The 23412-nt window shown below is 36.5% G+C and overlaps 1 protein-coding gene across 3 annotated transcripts in view; it reads left to right on the forward strand.

Annotated features, from left to right (window-relative positions):
* Window positions 1-23412, forward strand: part of LOC129359903 (Kv channel-interacting protein 2-like) — an 87605-nt gene that overhangs the window by 18357 nt on the left and 45836 nt on the right. The window contains exons 1-2 of one of the 3 annotated variants that reach the window (XM_055029856.1): window positions 19988-20007; window positions 20100-20267. The exons of the other annotated variants lie outside the window; for them this stretch is intronic. Of the exons in view, the coding sequence (XP_054885831.1) occupies window positions 20180-20267 (88 nt within the window). The 5' untranslated portion in view covers window positions 19988-20007; window positions 20100-20179. Of the gene's footprint in view, window positions 1-19987; window positions 20008-20099; window positions 20268-23412 lie in introns of those variants that run through there. 3 annotated transcript variants of the gene reach the window in all.

Here is a 23412-nt window from a genome sequence, read left to right on the forward strand (position 1 = left end):
CTATTATTGAGAATAAGGAGTGTATATTTGTCTCCTTTGCACACACTGTTTGACAACATTGACATAGATTGTAATTTTTTGAGAAATGTTCTGTTGTCTGATGTCTGATAGATGTAGAGAAAAAAGGTGGAAGTTTGGAAGGTTTTGCTCATTGTGATTTAAGTTTTCTCAAATTCTGTGTTTTTTAAAACACTGAATTTGTTTCTCTGGTAACTCCTCTTTCTTTTGAAACTTTAGGATTTTCTGGAAAATGATCATTTCTTATATTATGTGAGAAGTTTTGACAATTTGACATGAGCCATATTTTTAATGTCATAAACAACAAATTTATTGGTGACCATGATTGAATGAATTTAAATGGCCGTTCTCCATTCATAAATTCAGACCTTTATTGCTTTCTGACAAGAGCAGCAGAAAAAATATGCACGGATGTGCATCAAATTAGGAAATTTGACCTAATTAGGTTACAATGTATTTTAGCTCAAAATATTTCAGCACAGAGAATATGGTAGAAGCAAATAGCTGTTTGATTGATATTATTGGTAAATGGCCTGTACTTTAAAGTGCCTTATTGAGATAAATTAATATAAAGTGAAGCACTTTTATACACTATTCATGCACACATTTATACACTATTGTCCTTATTCTGTATATTTCTAAAATTAACTTGCCTTCGAATTGTGAAAAGTTTGAAAACCAATTCAGTAAGCTTTTTCTTGTTGGGATGAATTTTCTCAACATTAGGTGCCGTAGGGAAGTCTGGTAATCACAAAAACACATTTGCAGATGTGTTTGTACAGGAGGCCAGACTGTCAAGCCAATCATCGAGATAATGCTGCAAAGAAATGAAGCCGGATCCCTGGTAGTTTAATTATTTGGATTGCAGCTGCTGCTGTAGAGAAACCAATTTGGTTCTGTTATTTCAAACATGATTGCTAATTTTTTTTGCATGCCCACATTTACTCATAATTTCATGGAAAACACTGGTCTGATGCTTTTTTTTTTTTTTTTTTTTTTTTTTTACACAATCAGTTTAAATTTAAACTATGTGTCAGGCAGTTTTTAACAATTGCAGATTGCATTATTTTAGCTAGCAGGAAAGTATTATAATCATTCATTCTTCTTTGAATCTCAGAATCCTTACCTATCTTACTTGCACATTTAAAATCCTGAAGACTTCACAGCAAGTGGATTTCTTCTCTGAAATCAAGACAATGTTTGACCTGTCATCTGAAAGGCAACTTTAGAGATAAAGATGCATTATGAAGCTGACATGTCTTCAAAAATCAGAAAAGGACAACCATGTGTCTTATTGAAGTACATAATCACTGACTGGATAAGCCACTCTATTGTGGCTGAGTGGTTTTATACATGAGTTATGAAAGAGTTGTTGGTTGAGAACAAATCCTTTAATTTGAATTTGATGGGTGGCATTCTTAAATATTTAGTTAAAGTATATCAAGGGATATTTTGAAAGTGTTGCTGGATATCATTAACTGCTAAGTCAGTCAACATTAGTTTATAAATCTTGAATACAACTATAGAGTTTCAGTTTTTTATTGAAATTTCTTTAAAGCTCTCAGTACAGTTCTATAAATCCATCATGCGTTACTGGTCCAGAAGTGGATGACATATTAGAGATTACTGATATGTAATCTCTAATATGTCATAGCAGAGATTACTAATGTCATTAATTAGTATTGCAAAATATTGCAAAAATATTTTTGCAATATTTTTACCTTATTGCAAAAATCTTGCAATATTTTAACTTAAATATTTAAATCTAGATTAAACACACGATAGATAAAATGTTCTTTTTCAATTCATATGGCCTTCAAGCTCTTTTTATATCCATGCTGCCCCCCTCTGACCATACATGGTTTAACGCACCTCTGATTGTCAGGCTCAGGGTTATTCAAATGGGACTCATTGCCTTAAAAGGAGCAATTTTGTACTAACTTAAATTAATATCTGGGCTGTCTTTCAGGATCCCTCTCTGATACACTCGCCCAAGCTCATCTAATTACATGCACATAAAGTGGCGACAGTCTCTCATCACGTTTGTTGTGCTCTTGACTTCTTTTTAATAAAACTCTGTTTCAACAGGTAGTGGCGGAAGTGTCGCTGACAGTAATTAATCTGTTTATGTCATTCTCTGCTTACAGAGCAGAAGGACTGGATCAATGCTGTGGGGACTCCGCTTTAAAAATGTACCCATTCCATTTTTGCTTCAGTATTCTCAGTAGCTTGTGTTGTGAATATGCACAATCAAACTCTTTATCTCTGACTTTGTTTTGAATTCAAAAAGAAAATCAACTGTACTTGCATGTGCCTTTGCTTTGCTATGTTTTGTTATCTGCTATCTGTCAGCATTTCTGAGGAAATGCACCATTGTCGTTGTGGTTTATTCAATACTCTTATGTATTTACAGACTGTAGAAGCACAGCAGCAAGCAGAAATTGATTTGATTTTAATGCTTTGACAGACTGACATCTCACAACAAGCTGCTTTAATCTCTTCGACTATTTCCTGACTTGATAACAAACTCTGAGATTAGGCTGTTGTCTGCTTCCTGAATAAATATACCCATACTGTGTATTTATCTCCTTCCCAAACTGAGGGTGCTAGCAGACCTACAATGTATTTGAATTACTTGCTAAAGTAAAGGTCATCTTATCAATTAACCTTGTGTGATGAATGAGGAAGCAATATAAACAGCAGAATCCCTGCTTGTCTTGAGTGGGGACACATTTTGTCCCTAAACAAAGCATATAAACTTAGCATGAAGTCCTCTGGGGTTTAATTTTCTCAGGGCAATTGCTTTTAGGCTTGAGGTGTTTGATCTAGTTCATCATATCCATAATATGTATTCTAACAGTAAATTCAATTAAAAGAAAATCAGTAGAACAGAATTGAATAGCTGTGTAAACATCAAGTAAGAAACAAACAATTCAGCTGCACCTGCAGCTCAGTTGTAAGTTAGTTTTTGTATTAACACCTGCTTAGCTGTTACAGAGATCTAGCTCTGACATCTCAAGGTGTCTGAAGGCTCGTACTCTGTTGTAGAAAAGCAAGAATTGTAACAGGTAATAAAAAAAAAAATCATGAAAACTTTCAAACATTTCCTCAGTAGAAAAAATGTGAGCTACTGGTCTATCAAGTTCTCTGTAGGATAGAATAAATCAAAAGCAGCAGAAAATATTTTAGTAATATCAAAGCATGGCATTTTATATTTTTAGCCATTCATGTTTTAAAAAGTAAGTCTAGTTTTACTGATAAAACTCATGACTTGCTTAGAGAGCTCTGGAGCTGGTCATTTCCTGGATGCAAACATTGATTGTTTGCATCCAGGAAATGTGTTGTGTGTTTATGCTCAGGTAGATATCCCTGGTATTGCCTAAGATTTAACTAACCTGTAGCTTTACATGCTTTATCCACCTCCTCTGTAAGAACCGTCCCTCTTTTTACCTTAACCTTTTTATGTTTTACATTTTTGCTTTATATGTTGTATGGTGGAAGCTGCTCCAGAGCACCAAAACTGTGTCCCACACATAGCTACAGTAGGTGGTAGGATGGCCTTTGCACTCAAATGTCACATAAGCACTCCTTCCTTTCTGCTTTTTAAGTATTATCTTTGTCACGCCTGTATAGAAAACCATACACCTACACCCTACTTATAAAGAGCTTTTATATCATCTCTGTTCAACACCACTGGCACTCTTATTAGACTGTAACATTTGTCACCCACACTCTAGTTGAACTTTATTGAAACTTACACTTCTAGAACAGATGTATAACTGGTTCAGAAAAGGAGTCCGTTTCTTCAGAAGGACACAGTTTTCTATTTTTTTTCTTCATCAATGCTTCATGTGTTGTTCTGCATTTGCCAAATCAGGGAAGCTGTTGGTGTGTATATTCCAATGCAGTGATGCAAATAGCCATTAAATTTACTAATTACAGTTTAGATTAGCAAGACTCTGAAGATCAATTTGAAATTTAGGAACTGCGAGACTCACCTAATTTGTTCTTATGGATAATTGTCCAGTGAGGAGAACATCTAAAGATCATTCTCAGCATTTTAAAGAGTTTGAACATCTTAACTTTAACTCTGTTTGGCTCATTGCATAAAATTACAATTTTCTCATACTTATTGCCTGTTTGCCATCCATCCATAGTGTTTGCCTCACCTGCATTATATTCTTGATTTTGTTTTAGTTTTTGTGTTTCTCAGCTCACGTTTCTGCCATGGTTGTGATTTAAATTTTCTATGTTTGAAGAAAGTCTTTGATCGTTTAATAGAAGACTTTATTCTTATTCAGTTGTCTAATGTCACAGTTGAGGTCTACTTAGAGACAAATTGTGTAGTTAGGGAGAGTTGTATTGAAAATGGAGACATCTTTAATGTTCAAAATAGTAAAAACTTTCCAGCTATATTTAAATTGTCACTTTTTTGACATGCACACCTATATATTGATGAGAGAGATTGTTTTTGGTAACAATGTACTACAATTTTGGTTTACTTTAGAAATTACTTTTTTATGGCAGACATAGCCTGTATCAAAACAATTATTAAACAGAAAGACTGTAAGCAAACAGACTATGTATTTGAGGATAAGTTTTAATTTCTCCCCTGATCTTTTGTCAGCTCTGCAGTGCACAGTTATGTTCATTCGGAAGCAATCTGTAAACCCATCAGCTTTAGACTAATTACCATAGTCCCAGGAGCAGTAGCCAACATGTCTGGGCATCTGGCACAGTTTATCCCAGTAGCTAACAATGGATATTCTTTGCATTTTCTCATTGGACTAGCCACTATTTTACAGAAAATATGGTTTAATATGTTCTAGAACTGATCATTAGCCCTTTGTTTGTAGCTATGTATTGTCTTTTGATGGACATCATGGCAAACATGCAACCAAAGCCAATTCTAGATTAAGTTCTCAGTATACTTCTTAGCATGACAGAAAAACTCCAGCTTTAAAATGATAATTAATGGATATATTGTCCTTTCCTTCCTCCAACCTCAAAACTTTTCAGCATACTTTCAGAATCATTAAATGCTTGGCCACTTACTCTTAGACCTTTAGTTATGGATTGCGACTCTGCCTTTCTAGGGCCAAGAGACTGTAACATAATCGGCATCAAAATTTGAAGCCAGAGTTAAGCTATTAATTTAAAGGGCAAATATTGCAAAAAAATAAAAAATAATAATAATGGGAGGAAGAAAAAGTGCAGAGTATTCTACTTAAACTAAAAGTTCATAAAAACAAATAAATTAAACACAAGTAAATTTAACATGCTATTTGAAGTACCAGAACTTGTCATATACCAGTGCAGTATGTCTTGTGCATAAAATCAGGAGTTGTCATCCATTTAGGATTCTTTTTCCTGATTTTAAATAGGCTGTTATGGTTTTAATAACACACTATTTGATATTATGCTTACTTTTTTCAATAACCTTAAAGCCACATTTAAATGGACTGCACTATTAAAGCTCTTTTCCAGTCTTATTGACCACTCAAATCACTTCACACTAGAGCCACATTCACCCATTCACATTTATACACTGATTGGTCGCCCTTGCCTTACACAGGAATAAATTATTATGTGACAGGAAGCCAGAATCAAACCTATAATCTTTGGATTGCAAGACAACTACTACCCACTGAGCCACAGTCACATCCAGTCATGTAGCCTTTAAACACACATTTCACTGTGGATTGTTGACAGGTTTTCTTCATCGTTCAGCTCTGTTCTTCACCTCATGAATAAAAGATTAGCAAGTTAGTCCGCATGTAGTCTAGCAACAGTAAGTGTCTTGGTTTTGTTGTGATCTGCCCTTGACTACCTTTTACAGTAAACATGTCACCTTAGCAAGTTAGGAATAGATGCATCTCCTGTGGTGACAGCTCTCCTTATCTATCCTTGTTTATGTAACTGTCAGAATATTTTTTTGGTCCCTTGACAGATTCCCAGCACCGAAATAGAAAAAGAAAAACTGTCCCCTGTAAGCAGATTTGAAGGTTGCTTGAATCAATCATGATGTAACATTTCTCTGAGGATGTTTCGCGTTAGTGGCAGTTTGCATGAATGGGCAATTATTTCTCTCTGCAGCTTTTGGCCTTGACTCTTGAACTAATATAACAAATTGTCCCGAAACAGGTAAATATATTGTTTCTTCTAAGTAAATTGTTCATGTTGAGGAAAACCTAGACATGTAAGAATAAGTGAAAGCAGAAGAACAAAAGTTAAAATTGTGCTTCTAAATTGACACAATTCTTTTTCATAGTTCATTATTATTCTGTGCCTACCTCCCTGTCCTTGTCCATCCTTCCAAACTTTGTCAACAATTCAAAGTTAAAAACAAAAATGGTAGGAGATAAAAGACTGAGTCAGAGATAGTGGGTGAATGAGACAAAATTGGTTGGCTGTGATGGTGTGATAAGTGGGTATGAATTGATGAAGATAAGAGACAACCTCTTTAAGAGCATCCTTTCTGTCCTGCAGGCCTTAAGCTCGGCCTTCTAAACAGAGAAAAGAGGGTTTTATTTGCACAGGAGTGCTCCACACTTGGGCAGATGACTTAGTGAATTGGGAACAATGGCCAACACTGCTGCATTTAAAATCAGCTTGGATAAAGAAAAAGAGTTTCTTTTTCTCCTCCACTGCCTTGCATGTCTCACCTCACGTCGCCTCTCATCCTTTGTCACCCATGCAGAATAAAAGAAGAAAGTGAACAGCGGGAGAGAAGCACAGGGGTTGTAGTTTAGAAAGAAACTTTCCAAGACCAGCACAGAGAGAGTGTAATGTACACGGGATGCAAACTATTCAACCTGATCAACAAAAGCTCAATTTGTAGAAGCGTTTAAACAATTTGTTACAATGACAGATAATGTCAAAATTAAGTTGGGAAGAAAGAGGAGATTGTACACCTCATGTTACATTTTATGGAATATTTCGTGTATTAGTACGTGCAGAGAATCTAGGTGCCACCGTTGACGAGAAACTTCCTAAAAATAACCCTGTCTTAAAGAAAAAAAGAGACAGAATACCTGACAGAAACACAGGATGAACGAGAGCATTAGAGTGTGATAACGAATGAACTTGATCCAATTTATCCAGCCTGCTTTTTTTCTCCTTCTCCTTCTGTCACCGATCTATACCTGTCCACCCACTCGTTTCCCATCAGCCTTTGGGTTTTTGTGTAAAATCAGCCAATTTGAGCTGCTTTCGCCTGAGTTACTATTCATTAACGCAAAACCACTTGCAGGAACACGCTAAGAAAACATACTGTACATGAATGTTGCAAACACACGCAAGCTTGAAGTTTTGTATGTAGGTTGTTAAATTGATGCTCCTTATTTATTTTGTTCTTGTAGGTTGTCATAAGACAAAAGAAAACCAGATGAATGGAGACTTATACATAATGTCTTTAACCTTGTGATCTAGGACCTTTGTTAAGCTCCTGCGATACACGCTACACCCTACATCATCATAACAATGATATAAAGTAGTGACTTTTACCCTGCACATTCATGCACTCAGCTGAAAAAAGTGGAGACTGGAACCACTTAAGAAACACTGCAAAAGCATGACAGTAAGCTCTGAAAATTGAGTAGACTGAGGTGTAAAGGTCACTTTTTTGCCGAACAGACAGACACGGAGAGCTCTTTGAGAAAGTGTAGAAGGCAAGAGAGATGTTACATGAAGAGAGTCAGCAATTACAGCAGTGGAAGAGCTGCACTTGTCCTGATCAAAGCTGCTATTAGTGCTCTTATTGTGAGGATCAAATTAGGCTCATAACACTTGTAACAAGAGCACATATGGAGGAGCTGTCAAACCGCAGAAGAAAAAAAAACAGAAGTAGGATGAAGTATAGATCAAACATTTTTGCTCAGTTTTACTTGCTCGATTTTTTTTTTCTATGTGGTTTGGAATACGTAGGTGTGATACTAGAACATTTTTAGAAGATCCAGTACCTTACAAAAGCATTCATCCACTGAACCTTGCTGCCTGGTTTCACTGTTACTGCATCCCTGCCTGGGGTCTTTTTGTGTAACACTTCTGTGTAGATGTTTCAGGTTTTTCTCCTGTTTTAGATGTGTTTGAGCTCTATCATATCTGATTCAAGTGATTGAATTACCTCTCCAGCATCCCATCAAGATCTACAGAAGATCTCACATTGATTTATTAGTTTCAATTACTCTGAATCCATTCCTCACTTCCACCTCACAATGACTTTGTGTTGTTATAGCACAGAAAACTCTAATAAAACTGGAAAAATGTAAGAGCGTTTTAAGGGATGTGAAAACTTTCGCAAGGCATCGTACATGGCATTTTTAAGATCAAAATGTCTTTGGGGAGCCATCCTGTTAAGCATGGTTCTATGCTTTTTAGCACCAATTTTCTCAGATGAATGACCTAACCCCACCATGACTCTGATCCAGTTCAGTACAAGTTAAGTAGAAGATAAATAGCATCCTTAACTCATGCATAGATGACAGAGCCATCCACACACTCACATTGCCCCGTACTGTCAGACTCATCCCAGAAAGTCTGTGTGGATTCCCAGCCAGGTGGATTATCTAAGTCCTGCTGAAGGTGACCTCTTCTCCTGTGATGGTTGACAGCAGTGAGACTGATCTGTCCCTGTTCTATTACGACTGATTATATCATTTAGATACAGATGGGCCGTTTAATCCAGCAGCTGTCCTCATCAGACACACCAGACTGAACCCCTGTTAATGGCTCTTGAGAAGCCATGAGGGGGCCGGTGGCTGGCAATGAAGGGGAAACACGCAGATTAAAAATAAATGCGATGGCACGCTGAATTGGACCGCTAACTTGAGCGCACACTCCTTCTCAGCAAAAAGTTTGTAGGTAAACAAACTTTTAAAAAATGATTCTTGCAAGATCATTTAAACATAAAACCAATAGGGAAATTTACAGATCAAGTTTTTCAAGAAAGTTACTCCCACAGAGTGTTCGATTGTAACTTAAGATATTTTTTCAACTAAACTTAAATGTCTTGAAATCCTGAATGAATAAAATAGCAGTAAGATATCTCCTTTTTGTGAAGCTTTAGATATAGATGGAGCTGATGTGATGTTGAACTTCATTGTCTGATAAATTTGATGGAGGGCAAATAAGGTATTCATCTTTTTCCTTGGTTTGCAAAATGAGGCTGTCCTTTTTTTGGAAACTTCGCTGTGTTTTAAAGTCAAGTCATATTTATTTTTGTTTATTTTGAAGAGATCACAATATGCTGCTCATTAAAAACACCATCTAGTGTTATATTTTTCCACCAACAATAGTATGCTGAGAATAACACACAAAGGGAAAATTAAATACAATTACAGGACTGGTAATTTTTCTCTATGACCACACAGCAAACACCTTTGAAACACAATGAAAAGTATGAGTGATTCCTCCTTATGGATGTTGTTTCCAAAAGGTACTTTTATTTTTTTATTCTGACTTCTATTTGACTTTATGACCCATTACCTCCTTATTGTGCAAGTCTGTTTAATATGAGTCAGTCAACCACATTGCTGTAACTCAATGCATTTAGTCATACAGATGTGGTAATGGCTTCCTGAAATAAAAACAGAGCATCAGAATGGGAACAAGATGGGATTTAAGTGCCTTTAAATGTGGTTTGATTGTTTTTTATGATTGCATTTCTCCAGAGTGACACCTCAATTCAGCAGGAAGTGATTCATATATTTTCTAATAAAACGCCCCACCTGCAGTCTGAACTGCAGTCAAAACTGGCTGAAATTAAGCTTCTGTGATTGTGGTCTGGGGGTGTGATAAGCTCTCTCTGCCTCTCCTGTTGCACAGAGGAAACGGAGTCTGCAAAACGAGAGTGGAGACTTTCTCTCCTCCTACACAGCTCTGCTCAGAGGGGCTCCATCTCTGAGGCTCTGTGATGTTCAAGTCACAAAACACCTGCTGCCTGCCTTTAGACGAGCATGGAGAAAGAGGGGGCAGAACAGCAGTCAAGCAGCCAAGAGGCTGGGCGTGACAGCGAGAGCGAGGCAGATGCAGGCTTCAGAGGAAATACACACAGGCTGCATTAGAAGACAGCATGTAAAACAAGAGGCGAACAAGAGGTGGCAAAGGCAGAAGGATAGTAGGAACAGATGTTTAGACTGTAGGGATGCCTTTTAGCAGGTGGGAGTAGCAGAGTGGGACTTTGGGTCCCATTTTCCCCATGTTGGGTGTAACCTGTTGTTGCTTTGCTTAAAACCAGTGTGAAAAATTCTTGTCAGCCCCATGGCCCTGCAATACACTCTGTTGCTTTAGTTCTTTCCTTTGTTTATTATTCTTATTCCCGAGAGTCTGACCTCCTCCCATCATCTTTGCATCCAGTTAAATATTCATCTCACGCTTTAAGCATAAGAATTCCTGAGCAGCTCCCAGTAGATTTAAAGGTTAGATGTCTGAGCAACACTGTAGATTGAAGTACATTCATCATTTATTTATTTGTCTCATCCATACAAAGTTTTCTTCTGAATCACCTCCAGCTGTATATTTTCATTCAGAAGTTTAATGAGTGTCTGACCACAGAGTGTAATAACAGAACCTCTCATCTTCTCTCACCGTCACGGTACTAAATTGCTCTGTTCAGTCCTAATGCTCAAAGCATCAGGACTGCAAATCTAAATTCAGATTTGTAAATGTGAAGCAGAGACATTACACAAGCAATTAGCCTTGTATTTATTCCCCCACTTTTCTCTAGTGGTTCAGCAAACCTGTTATGATATTTTCTCAAAGAAAAGAAAAAACTAATGGTTACAGACAGTTGTAAAATGTTAGAAGATATTAAGAATTTAAGTGCTCAATAAAGAAATAATGCAGGTTTATTTACATTGTTAGATTGGACTCAACACTTTTTGTAGAAGTGTGGAGTAAAACATGTTCAAAAACTACAATGATAAATTGGTATATTTCTATTCCCTTGCAGCAGCTGTAGCCACTGGGCTTTATCTGCCATCTACTGGCCTATCCTGCTTATTACAGGCTAGCATCAAATGTCAGTATCTTGTCTTTTTCTTTGTTTTAACTCATATCCAGGAAAAGCAGGGGTTTCTCCTTATGATAAATTGAACAACTTATGTCCAGTCTTAGGATGCAGAACAGATGACCACAGTGGTTCTTAAAAGTGTTTCATGCCTGTATTAAAATTAGCATGTTGCAACATTTTAAGTTTTTCCAAATGATGCATATTTTGTCACTTCTCCTGTACAATTAAGCTGAAAGAAAAACTTACTTAACTGTGAACTAATACTTTGTTGAAGTACTTTTTAAATTATTTCATCAATAATTTTATTTGATAGGAATCTGCATACATCTCATCTTCAGCCATCTCAACAAAACTGAAGGCTTAAAATCATTGATAATAAGCTTGTATAGCATAAGATGTGATTTAAATATTATAGATTTTATTCAGTTGTGACACAGAAATGAAATGCAGTTCCTGCAGCAGAAATAAAGCCGAAAAAGTACAGTCATTTAGCATAATAGTCTTATTGTTGGGCTGGATAGTGAAGCAGTTGGTAGCACTGTTGTCTTGCAACAACAAGGTCCTGGGTTCAAATCTCAGCTTGTGGTCTCTCTGCAGGAAGTTTGCATGGATAGATGGATTCAAATTATTTTGTCAGGGTTTTTTTCACACCAACAATTAATAGAATAAAAAAACAGATATAAATATTAATAAATAGAAAATACAGCAAACATAATTCTTTACTCATAGATGCAGATATTTACTAAAACACTCACAGTAATTGTGATTAATCCATATTCTATTAACTTGTAAACAGCTTTTAATGAATATTCATTAGCATTCAGTCTGAAATTTTCTGCTGTGGCGTTTCTCTCCCAGCTGGAACAGCCACAGATCATTAGTTACTCACAGTGCATCATTCTCATTAATAGCCCTTCTTCCTCTTTGGTATTCATTAAAATTAGATGCCTGTGTGTGTGTTTGTGAAGTTTGCACATTTGTAGTTTCTCTGAGTCCATCTGTTGGGCTCTGGGGCAGATGACTTCTTCTCAGGTTGTGTGTGCTTTTCTCTACCTGCAGGTGGCAGCAAAGTCATTGGTTAGTTCAGTGCAGAATAGCAGCATTTACTTTAAAAAAAAATCATGTTTCAATAATGTTGAGCAATATTAGAGACACTTTGACTATCCCTGCAAACTAGAAGAAAGGTGAGGTGACTTCTCCTTTATGGGCTGCTGTTTGAAAAGTTACACATTAAAAAATAGCCAGAAATATTTTTGTTTTTTTTTAGTCCATCATAGAAGAAAATGTATGTGTTTTTCAAAGTGAAATTTTCACCATGTTAGTCATACATTTATAAATTTAAGAGTTCTAAACAAAATATTTAGTTCACAAGCTGAGTATTTAGTTAACAAATTGAATAGCAATCTTTCCTATTAAAAATTTAGTTGGAAAGCTGAATATTTTGTTTGAGAACAAATTAAATATTTATTATGGCAACTAAATATTTAGCCTAAAATTAACTATTTTTCTAACTATATATTTAGTTACAGGTAATTTATTTATTTTCCAATTTAAGCATTTAAAGTGAAGCTCAACCCCCCCAAATCAACGTTTTTGCTGCTAGCCTGTCTGAATAAGTTGTTATTGTGGGCTAGCCCACATTCTATTGGTTCTAAGATAGCAATTGGTAACACTGATTCCTGCTTTACTTCCTGATTTTACCTGTGTTTTGCTTTTTCTGTTTGTTGTGCCTTATCTCTCTTTGTCTACACAGAAAACTTCTCATTACTTTTTCTGCTTTGCCCTTTGACTCTAGATCCAGTTGTATTATATGTGTAACCTCCCCAAATTTGTTAGGCAGTTAATGCAAATCCATAAAATTTTCTATTACCATCCAGCCACCAACAACCGTGTATAACTATTTGTTTTCATTTTTCAAAAGACATTCTATTTGAATTAATTTTATTGGAAAGCCTTCTTGATCTACATTTACCCAGGACATAGGGTTTAGTGAAAATATGAACAAAAGTAGCTGCTGTAAAAGTCAGACTCATCATTTCTTTTTCTGCACAATGTAAACATTGTCAGTATGTTGCACATCCATGTGGACAAGTGTTTCCACCTGTGCTCCTCCCTCTTACCATACTCTCCTCCCTTTCTCCTCGCCATTTTCTCCACAGTCACGTGTTCTCAGTGAATAGAGACTTGAGTGGGTTTCACCAGCTGGTGCCTTTGCCTGGTTCATAAATGGTGTTAAAAACAAATGCATGTAAATGGGCATGTGTGCCTTTGCCAGATACTTGAGCATTAGTGTGGCATCTCCAGCGTTCCTGTGTGCTTTTTGTGTGGAGATTGCTGCAGCAGTTACAGATCTGTGGAAAATTCTAGATGTTGTCACTGGAGACAAGTGTAACCTTTTATGACCTTATCTCCTCTATTTGTGTGCAATTTAGTATGAATTTTAATGTACTTTCTAAAATTTGAATAAAACTCAGGCATAAAAATAAAAAGTTGAAAAACAATAGGAAGTCAGATAAGGTCATTTTGGAGAATTTATTTGACGAAGGACTCAGAAAAAGAAATTTACAGGTATCTTACAGACAAATTTGACAGCCAGTCGATGGTTTGGCCAAATCATTTTCATCCTAATAATGAAAATGATTTTTCCAGATCTGGATATTAACTTGTAGTGCAATTAGCCACAAAGCCTGTCCCACCTTCTATCAGATGACCCCCTAACTCTCTACCATCTTATTCTCTCAGTTTCTTTTGTTACACCTCACCAAATACAATTGAGAAATTACAAATCTCATTTAACATCCACAAACAGTTTAAACCGCTTCCTAAATTGACAATCGATGTCAACAGAGTCACTTGCTCTTTGTTTGTGGCTTGGTATCTGATAATAGTTGTTAATGTGCTGCTACCAGGGTTCAGCTCTGCCTCTTTCACACCATTGATATCTTGGTGGTGGTGACTCAGACTCCTGGATGAAAATACTTGGAAAAACCTCCTGCCCATGGAGCCTCACAGTTGCAGGCAAGTTCCATCCTCCATAAAACCATCAGCTATCAACCGACTGGCGTGTAATAGCTCATCCACAGCTCCAAAACTGTGTTTCCTAAATGCCAAAGTTTTTTTTTTATGATTGCTATTTAGAGAAAGAATAACCACAATTATTTATATCACTTCAGAAGCATATTCAAAATACACTGGATATAAAAACAATTATAGCTTCTAGATATAATGCTGTCTTCATTTGTATATACGGGTTGTTTTGATCAATTAAAGATGAAAAATATCACAAATACAATAAAAAAAAAATGCAAAGAAAGCAGAAAACTCTTGTTTGAGGTGGATCAAGTTTGGTGCCTCGCTGAATGGTTTTCCCTTTTGTGGGATTTTTTTGGCTTTCTTGACCCACTTATGAAACACTTTATCATATTCTGCCAAGAAAAAGAGAAATGTATTGGCAAAGATGGAGAGAAAAAGATTTGTTTGTTACTGACATGGGAATCAATAATGCAGATTTAGTTTTGTAATTTTACAGAATAGAAAAGAGGAACAGTGGGTATAAATACAGCATTTTGTATGCAACAAAGAGTGACTTCAAAATATATTGGCCTTGTTTATCTTTGTTACTCTTTGTAAAATTTGTTTATTGTATTATTTTGTAACTATACCTGCTGTTAATCTTACTTACTGCCTTAATGCGTTCTGCAAGCCATTTAGAATTACCTGTTTTTGTTCTGCTTGCACTTTAAATCATAATCTCTTTTTTTTCTTGTTCTTTGATCCTTTGAGGATAAACTTTCTCTTCTCTGCACAAGATTGTACATCTTGATCACAGAGAATGTGAGCAAGCAGAGGTGTGTTACTACAGTTACTATTTCATGTATGTAATCTATATTAATAATCCAATCTGTCCTTTCAAATCTTCTGATTTTACCCCTTAGAATTTAAATGAGATTATCTGAAAAAGTGCCTATGTACAATCTTTCTTCACTCAATTATTTATAGGTTCACAGATATAAGAGATAGCGAATGTGTTAGTTTATGTGTGCAATATGTTGACTGTAATCTATATTCAAACTGCAAAAGGAAAGCCATGATTTTTAAAGAAATGCTCACAGACCGGTTTATTATGATCTCCAGGATTATATGTATTCAATTGAATATCTTCTAAATTGTTTATAGCTTGTTTTAAAAAACAAACAAAAAAAACCCAAAACAAAATATGAAAGATATTTTTTCCCTTGCATTTGCAAGATTTGATGTTTTATGTCTCTGTCGAGGGTTGCTAATTTTGCTGTAGGAGTTGAGCATTGCAGTATGGACCCCTTAATATTTCATAACATGTTGTCAGAATCAGACATACTCCTCAAGATGATGCAGGAAGGGTCTGCAAGAAGACAGGTTCAGCTGATGTCTGCCCACTCCTCTTGCCCACACAACACAAATATATTGAAAGTTTTTGTGCTACAGTTTTACCCAGGACTGCTTTACCTCATTCACCACTATGTGGCAATAGGGGTTTGCAATAAAATGTTGTCTGTTTATGTCATTAAAACCTAATTAACTAGTTTATTTGGGTCTTTTATGTCTCACAATAGTAAGTTTTTAGTGGTCACTCTGATACTGTTGGCTAAAAACATCAAGATTAATTTAAAAAAGGTATCACTAAAGTAAAAATAAAATATTTGATGCACAAATCCTACCAAATAATTTCACACAAACAAATTACACTGATTACTGATACAATGGTTATACATTTTTTGTGAAGTACTATGTAGGATTAAATTTTAATATTCCAAATGCCCTCAAGTGAGCAGATATTTATCAATCAAATAAATCTCAGAGTAGGTCCTGTTTCACTTTCAGTGACTTAAGACTAGTCATCCACAGTAATTAAAAAATAAATAATTTCTGCTCCCAATATTCCAAATGAACACACAACATATTTTTGATGGAAACTTTCACATTCAGTCAGCATTTAAAAACTCACAGAAGGTGCAGAGTTTCTCAAAAAACAACTAAGCCATTATTTTTTGAATGTTTGAATGCTCTGTGCTGTGTAATCTGACACCTTTCACTCATACTCAGCATTAACTCAGCATTAACTTTTTCTGCAATTTAATCTACATCATCTCATCAGTCGTAAACAACCACATGAGCATTAGTGAGCCTTGTGACCCCATGATTGTGTTCCCAGTCCCCACTATTCCCTTTTCGAACCACTTCTGCCAAATGCTGACCTCTGCACACAGTTTTAAAGCTGTTCTGACCCAATTAGTCCAGGTTGCCTATTATTCTTGCCTCTTAAACATTATTTTCTAGGTCAAAATGTTCTCTAATAAATTATCTCAATGTATTTTTTAATTTAACAAATTAAATTAAAAATGACGACAAATAATTTTGTCATTACTTAGGAAAAGTTAAGTCTAATTTCAGGCAATGGGAAAATGAGTTGTCTGGTTTGAATTATATTTCCTTCCTATTAATAGATGTGGTGCAAAGAGAATCACTTCTCCTCTCTGTGGTCATAAATTGATGCCTGATCAGTGAAACTTTGGACTGATTAAAAAGCTTCTAGCTCCACATAACTAATTAGCATAAATGACACCAAAAAAATCCCTGAGTGCCAGTTACTCCCCTCCATTTCTCATAGCTTTTCTCAATTGCTATAAGTGTCTCACACTGTGCGGTTCACAACAACAAAAGAAGCGCTTTCAGTAAAATGGCTCACCATGCATTCACATTCATTTGAACTGTTTTTTAAATAAAATTGCTTGGCTAGCATGTCTTCAGTTCATTTTCAGCTCACAAATCATTTGTACTTCGAAAAATATATTGGTAAAAACAATATTTTACTTACTGTTGCTCTAGAAAATGTCTTAAATTGACCCAAAAGCCTGGCAGTGATGAGTATATGAAAAATATTGCTGATTGTTTTAATGAGCCAATTAATAAAAAAACAAAAAAAAGTATATTTGAAATGTTACTTGTTGCTTCCTACTGGATTAAGTGAGACTTTTAGGATTTTCAACTATTTAATAATTTTGTGTTATCAGATTTATTTTTGGTCCTTCCTTTAGCTTTTGAGTTCACACTTTACAAGTAGGTCACAAGCAGGTTTTTTTCAGTCTCACATTTAAAGATCTTTGCCTGATCTTGAAACAAATCAGAAAAAGATCTGTTATGTGAAACTGTATAAAAAGTGTATTTAAATAAACCTTTTTAGATAAGAATTTATCTAAGAACTCTTCAAACAATAGGTTTGTATTTATTCTTTCTCTAAAGCCAGAAATAAGCTTGAAGGGTTTTGGAAAAATCTTTAAAAATGTATAAATTTATATGTGTGTATGCACTTGGTGTGCTCTCCACACTTATGACATCTCAATGAAATACTTGCAACAAGCCTTAAAATAAATTGATCTTTTATGACATAGTCTTACAAGAAAAAACTGAGCATATTCTGACCTTTACTCAGGGTACGTTTGAGGATTATATTATTCCATGTTATTTTTTTTTCTTTAAAATGTAGTTTGTTTACTAAAATGATAAAACAGTGAAAGGAGCATTATTATCTCTCATTGTTTGTGATTTAAGAGTCACTGTAGGGGGCCTGAATAGGAGGCAGTTTACAGACCTCTGCACTACATATAGAGCCAGAGTCTCTTTAAGAAAAAAGTAAAAAAAAAAAGAAAACAAATCTCAAATTCTTCAGGCATTCAATTTCCTAATTTCAGGCAATTTCAGTCATGTAAGGTTTACTGACATTTGTATCTTCCTTCATTTTGTGAGAGATTTAAGGAACCAGTTGTTTTGAAGATATGTACAGTTTTAAACAACCTCTCTGCCAACCTTACCCAGGGTGTTGTCTCATCTTGTTTATTGCCATCTAACCCGCTTTACGTTGCTGACTTCAAGGTCATGGACAGAGCTGTGGTACATTACTTAACCTTTACACCCTCTCCTTTCTGTAACGTCCTATTGGCGCTTCTAATAATAACGTAACGAGAGCTAAACAACAGTGTCAGTGTGCTGTAGAGATTCTGACACTGTAGACAAAACAGTGACATGTTAAGATGGACATTTTGCACTGGAGATTGTTTTAGATTAAATAATTTGCAATAAAACGTTTACCATTCGCTCTCCAACACGTTCTTTGGTTTCAGTGTCACCTTCGGTCATGTCAGTTCTTTATTTGGTATTGTGGTACTCTTTCTGTGTGGTAATTGCCTGGAGTTTGACCTCTGTGACTCCTAGACGACAACATGACTGCTTATGGAGAGGACAAGCGTTTTGTTTCTAAGACCTGAAGAAGAAACAGGTGTGCATGTGTATTATTTGTAAGGCTTTTTTTGTGTGTGTTTTTGTGTGTGTTTACATCTGCCTGTCTGAGTACCAGAAAAATCCATTGGGTCTGGGGTTGCTGTGGTAACAGTAATCACTTCTAATTCGCCATCAGGGAGAAGGAGAGAGGATAAAGGTGGAGTGGCAGCAGTTGAGAGCAGTTATTGTTTGAGCGAAAAACAATAAAAATGTGACAGCAGGGAAAACAAGGTAAACGTGTTTGCGTGTTTAGTGACTCTGAAAGTGTTAAGAGACTGAAAGCGGAATCAAAAGGTGGAGAGGTTTTACATAAATGCCTTTCTTTCTCACTCCCATAAGATTTTAAAGCTCATATTTTCTCTCAGTTGCCTCATAGCCTGTCATCTGCCACTGAGAGCTGGTATTTGTACAACAATTTCCTTTGTCATTTTCAAATCTACCACACTTCATAGTGAAGTAAATATAATGTTTAGTAATGCAATTTTTTGTATTACTAAAATTTCAGCTATATCTGTAATCTGGGGAAAAAATATCAAACAAATGAGTCCTAAAACTCTGAGTGTGTTCGATTCCTTTTCCTGAAATCTTGAGAAGGTTTCCTGAGAATACCTATAATATGGTAAAATGTTGTTCTTTCTACTACCAAATCACGACTGCAGTGGTTCTTCTTGAAATATTCATAAATTTAGACAGACAGATATATGGCCGGTGACAACATTGCAACAATAACTTTAAGAAGTTCCTGATGGGAAGCTTTTTGAATGGCAATCAATTAGATCTAAAGCATCTGATTATCCACACTGACTGAATGCAAGATTGCTTTCTAAACTCTAAACAGGTTTCAGCTGTTAGCTTCTTCTATTTGCACAAAATGTTCTTCATTGTGTTTATACTTTTTCCTGTCATTCCACTTCATTATACATAATTTATGGACTTTTTTTCTCTCTCTCTGTATGCCAGGATTGTTTAAGTCACAACTTAAACAATCTTGTGTAAATTTCATGTAAATAAATATTTAAAATAGATATTCATAATGAAAAAAAATTCTGTATTCAAGTCTTATTTCCTCACTGTGTTTCTCTCTTTGCCTCACCTACACTAAGGCCTCTTCATATATTTTCACTTTCATCTTTTGCTCATCCTTACAATTGAATTTTCCTCCATGTGTTATGAACATGGGTAACGAGTAAGGAGGCAGTGTGATGCAAATTAATAGGTTTGCTTTTTTCTTTTTCTTTTTAGTCTGTCACTTTACTCAGCCTCCCACCGGCTCACGCATACACACGCTGTCTCACATGCTGTCGTCTTTATGAGGCACGAATGGAAGGAGAAATGGAAAAGAACAGCATGAAAAAGATGTGTGAAGCATGCAGCAGGAGAAAAATCACCACCTGCCACTCAAGCCGGCTTCTTCGTAGTATTTGTCTCACTCACACACACACGCAGACACACACACCGTCTCCGTTATGTGTGCCGGTCCGTAATTTTCCGCCACACTCAGTTGCCATCCAATGAGAGGCCGGGAGAGGGCTTTTCAGACCATGAGGGGGAGGAGACGGAGCGTTGCCTGCTGATTGACAGTGAGCGCCCTACAGGTGGAGAGAAGAACCGAGAGAAGGAAAGAGGGGGGTGGGAGAAGACAACACTGAGAAGAAGGAGAAGGGGTGAGTGAGGAGAAGGGAGAGAAGCAGCAGCAATCAGACTTCTATACACTCACATTAACCGGTCCATCGTTCCTCCTCTCCTATCCTGGAAGCTTGCTTCCCTGGACAGATCAGCCGACTAACACCACCAGTGATTACCACTATCATCACACACATCCACTGCTGCACTAAGATGAGCCAGTGCAGGAAAAGGTGCAAGAGGCAGTTCACCAAGGTGGCTCGGTATTTCTACCGCTTTCTCATGGGAACCCTCACTCAAGGTAGGCACCTAGAAAAACTTGGACTTTCAACAATGAGAGGTTTGCCAGTTTGTCCACTTCTTGATTTCAAGCGGACGACTAAAGTTAGCAGAGATGTTTGGATCAGTTTGCTTCTGTAGCTGAGATTGTCTGCAGTCTAATTAATAGAGGCAAACATTCTAAGCTTGTGTACTTTTACCTCAAAGAGTGCAAGTGTGTGCATCCATCTGTATGCAGTCCATTTGAGTGCTTTGTTTCATCTCCAGGCTATGAGACTAACAAAGCTTTGACATCAAACAGCTTAAAGACGCTAGTCATTAATAGCTGCGCTGTGTGTGGACTGGATCTCTTCTTGTGATTTTACAGTAGATTTTCACACTTGCTTTCCTATTATGCATATTAATTGAATCAGCTCTCAGTATGCAAAGACAGGATCAGAAAGCTGCTGGGCTTCAATGGACTCACTCTTTCCTTCAATCTCTCTTTTGACTCCCCTCCTCCTTCACTGCTCTGTCCTTCTCTCCCCCTGCCTTCTTTTTGAAAGTATGTGGCATCCCACCTCCACTGAGGAAGTCTCAGAGGGGTAAAAAAAATCCTGTCTTTTATCCAGCTCTGTGTGACTACAACTCTCACATCCTCATCCTCCTCTGCTTTTGAGCTCTATCAAGGAAACTTTATAATGCAAATCTGCAAACTGAGATTACCACAGTTAAGAAGTTGAAAGATTAGAAATTTTTTCAGCATCTTATTTCTTTAAATTCCAGTATGTGCATCTGAGGCTAAGTTAAGTGTCCTTGACTGGTAAACAACTTCTGCAACATTGTATGCTGACATCTTACTGCGCAATTTTAGACCTTTTTTTTTTTTTTTTTTTTACCTTTTCTGAGCAATATTAAGCTGCAGCCCACATCGTCTTTAGCAAAAGACGGTTCTACCGAATCCCAGCTGCTAATCTTGAGGGTAGAGATGAAGCTGTATTTTGATGACCTTGTCCACAGATCAGTGTGCGAATGGGAACTCAACAAATATACTGATCACCCCGACATTGGCTTTTCATCTTTTCTGCTCAAGCTTTGGCATTTGCATTGCCTCATGTTTGTGCTGTGAAAGCAGCACCTCGACATATGTGCATAAGTGTGAAGAATTCTTGATGAAAACAGTGATATAAAACTAAATGGAAATAAAATCACAGTTGAGGAGGCGTTTGGATCAGCTGCTTAGGTTTGGCACGCCGTGTGCTCGGGCACCAAAGGTCCTCGATTCAGCTTTTCTGGGCTTGGGATTCTGTCTGGGCCCTTTGCTTTTTGTGTTTCCTCTTCTCTTCTTCTTGCCTACTGTCCACCTACTTGCAGACTGCTACTAGAGCTACACACCCAAAAATATAAAGAGCAGACATGTATGTAGTCTACAATTGTTTTATATTAGAGGTGGAAAGAGCTCTCAAGTCACAAGGTTTTGTTGCATTAAAATGAGACCATCTTTCTTGTCAGTTTGTCTGTCACAAAGCACAAGTCTATCAGATGAAGAAAGTGAAAACTATTACTATGTAGGAGAATGTCTTGGCTTCAGGCTTGAAATACATTATGAAATACAAATGGAATAGTTTCTTAGTTGCCCTCAACTAGAACTGGACTCAACTAGAACAACATCGGGTTAATAAAGTATGGAATAAGTTTGTATGACTGCTTTTTGTGTGTTCAGAGGAGAACAGAAACAACAGGATGACCACCAAGACGCCTTGTGTTAATGCACGACATGCCTTTTCCTGCGCAAAACTGTAACTCCGACAGAACTGAGCAGAGCTGCACCGTTTATTGCTTCATCATTGTGTGTGTGTCCGTGAGAGACACGTGGTGCTTGTAGGGCTGTAAAATCAGGGTCATTCTGCTCCAAACGTTAATACATGTGTTCCCGGTGCTGCTGATTATTACCTTCTATATGCTGAGCTGCTTCGTGATTGCATCTCCACCAGTCCTGTTTTCTGGTTAAAATTTTCGGAGTTTGCAAGAACTAGACTTTGTCTATGGAACAACCTGCTCACTCAGTATTTAGGTAGTGGCTGACCACATAATGTTTCTGGACCTGACCAACTGCAGCAACCACAGATTACAGCATTGCACTCACAGTCTTAGACACTAGACATGATGGGAACATCACGACAACTGCCTTTCTTCCCACCCTGCTGTGCCTATCACTAGAAGATCACAGGGTCTTCTTATCTTGCTCTATAATCCAATCTTTATTCTCCCTTGCAATTTGCAATTATTTCTCCAGTTAGTCTCACTGATTAGTGGGTTTCTCATGGCTACACGAGTTCCCTTTACATTGATTGTGTGGGAATGTTCTGACTTTCACTATTAAATAAAGTCCTGAGTTTCACTGACTTCAACCTAATATCAACAAATGTAGAAGTGATCGTCATCATATTCCTTCAGTGTTTTTTCAACCACATTTATTTCTCAAAGGCGATGGTTGCCCACTCGCCTTCCATTTTTTAATAATTCATTGGAGAGTTCTCAAATCAATGTTAGTAGTTTCTACAATCTCCTCAGATGTCTTCTATGCTTAATGCCAATGATTTGATGGTGCTCAGGCTCGATAGAGCCTACTACTAATAAAGGGCATGTATTTTCTAAACTCATACAGTTTAATATAAGGTTAGTCCATTTTATCACAGTGGCAGGGTGTATACATGTTGGATTAAATTTTACACCAGTGTAGGTTATTTAAAAGGGTAGGTTTAAAAAAAAAAACAAGCTTGTGTTTGGCAGTGCAAGAAAATAATTGTTTTTTTTGTTGTTGTTTTTTCTCTTTTACATTAATACCTCCTTAGATTAGACAAATTAAAAATCTTCAATTGATTTCAAAAATTGTCCTGGATTATTTTACATGGACTGCAAATTTTCAAAGACACTTGTGATTTGTAAAATCTTGTTCATATGAAGAGGAAAAAAAAAAAGAAGTTCAAAATCCTAAAAATCTTTCTTTGTCTCATCTGTGTGAACCAATTATTGTGATTATTTCATGTCATGAGTTTTGAGTATTTGGAAAGTGTATTGTAAGTAGATAAGATTTTTGATGTCATAAATTGAAAATATTTGCATACAACCTTCCTCCAACTCACTTAAGGTTCCATTTGTTATCCGATAATTCTGACAGAAATTGC

Source organism: Poeciliopsis prolifica, unplaced genomic scaffold, assembly GCF_027474105.1.
Source record: "Poeciliopsis prolifica strain line A6 unplaced genomic scaffold, Auburn_PproV2 SCAFFOLD005, whole genome shotgun sequence".
NCBI lineage: Eukaryota > Metazoa > Chordata > Actinopteri > Cyprinodontiformes > Poeciliidae > Poeciliopsis > Poeciliopsis prolifica.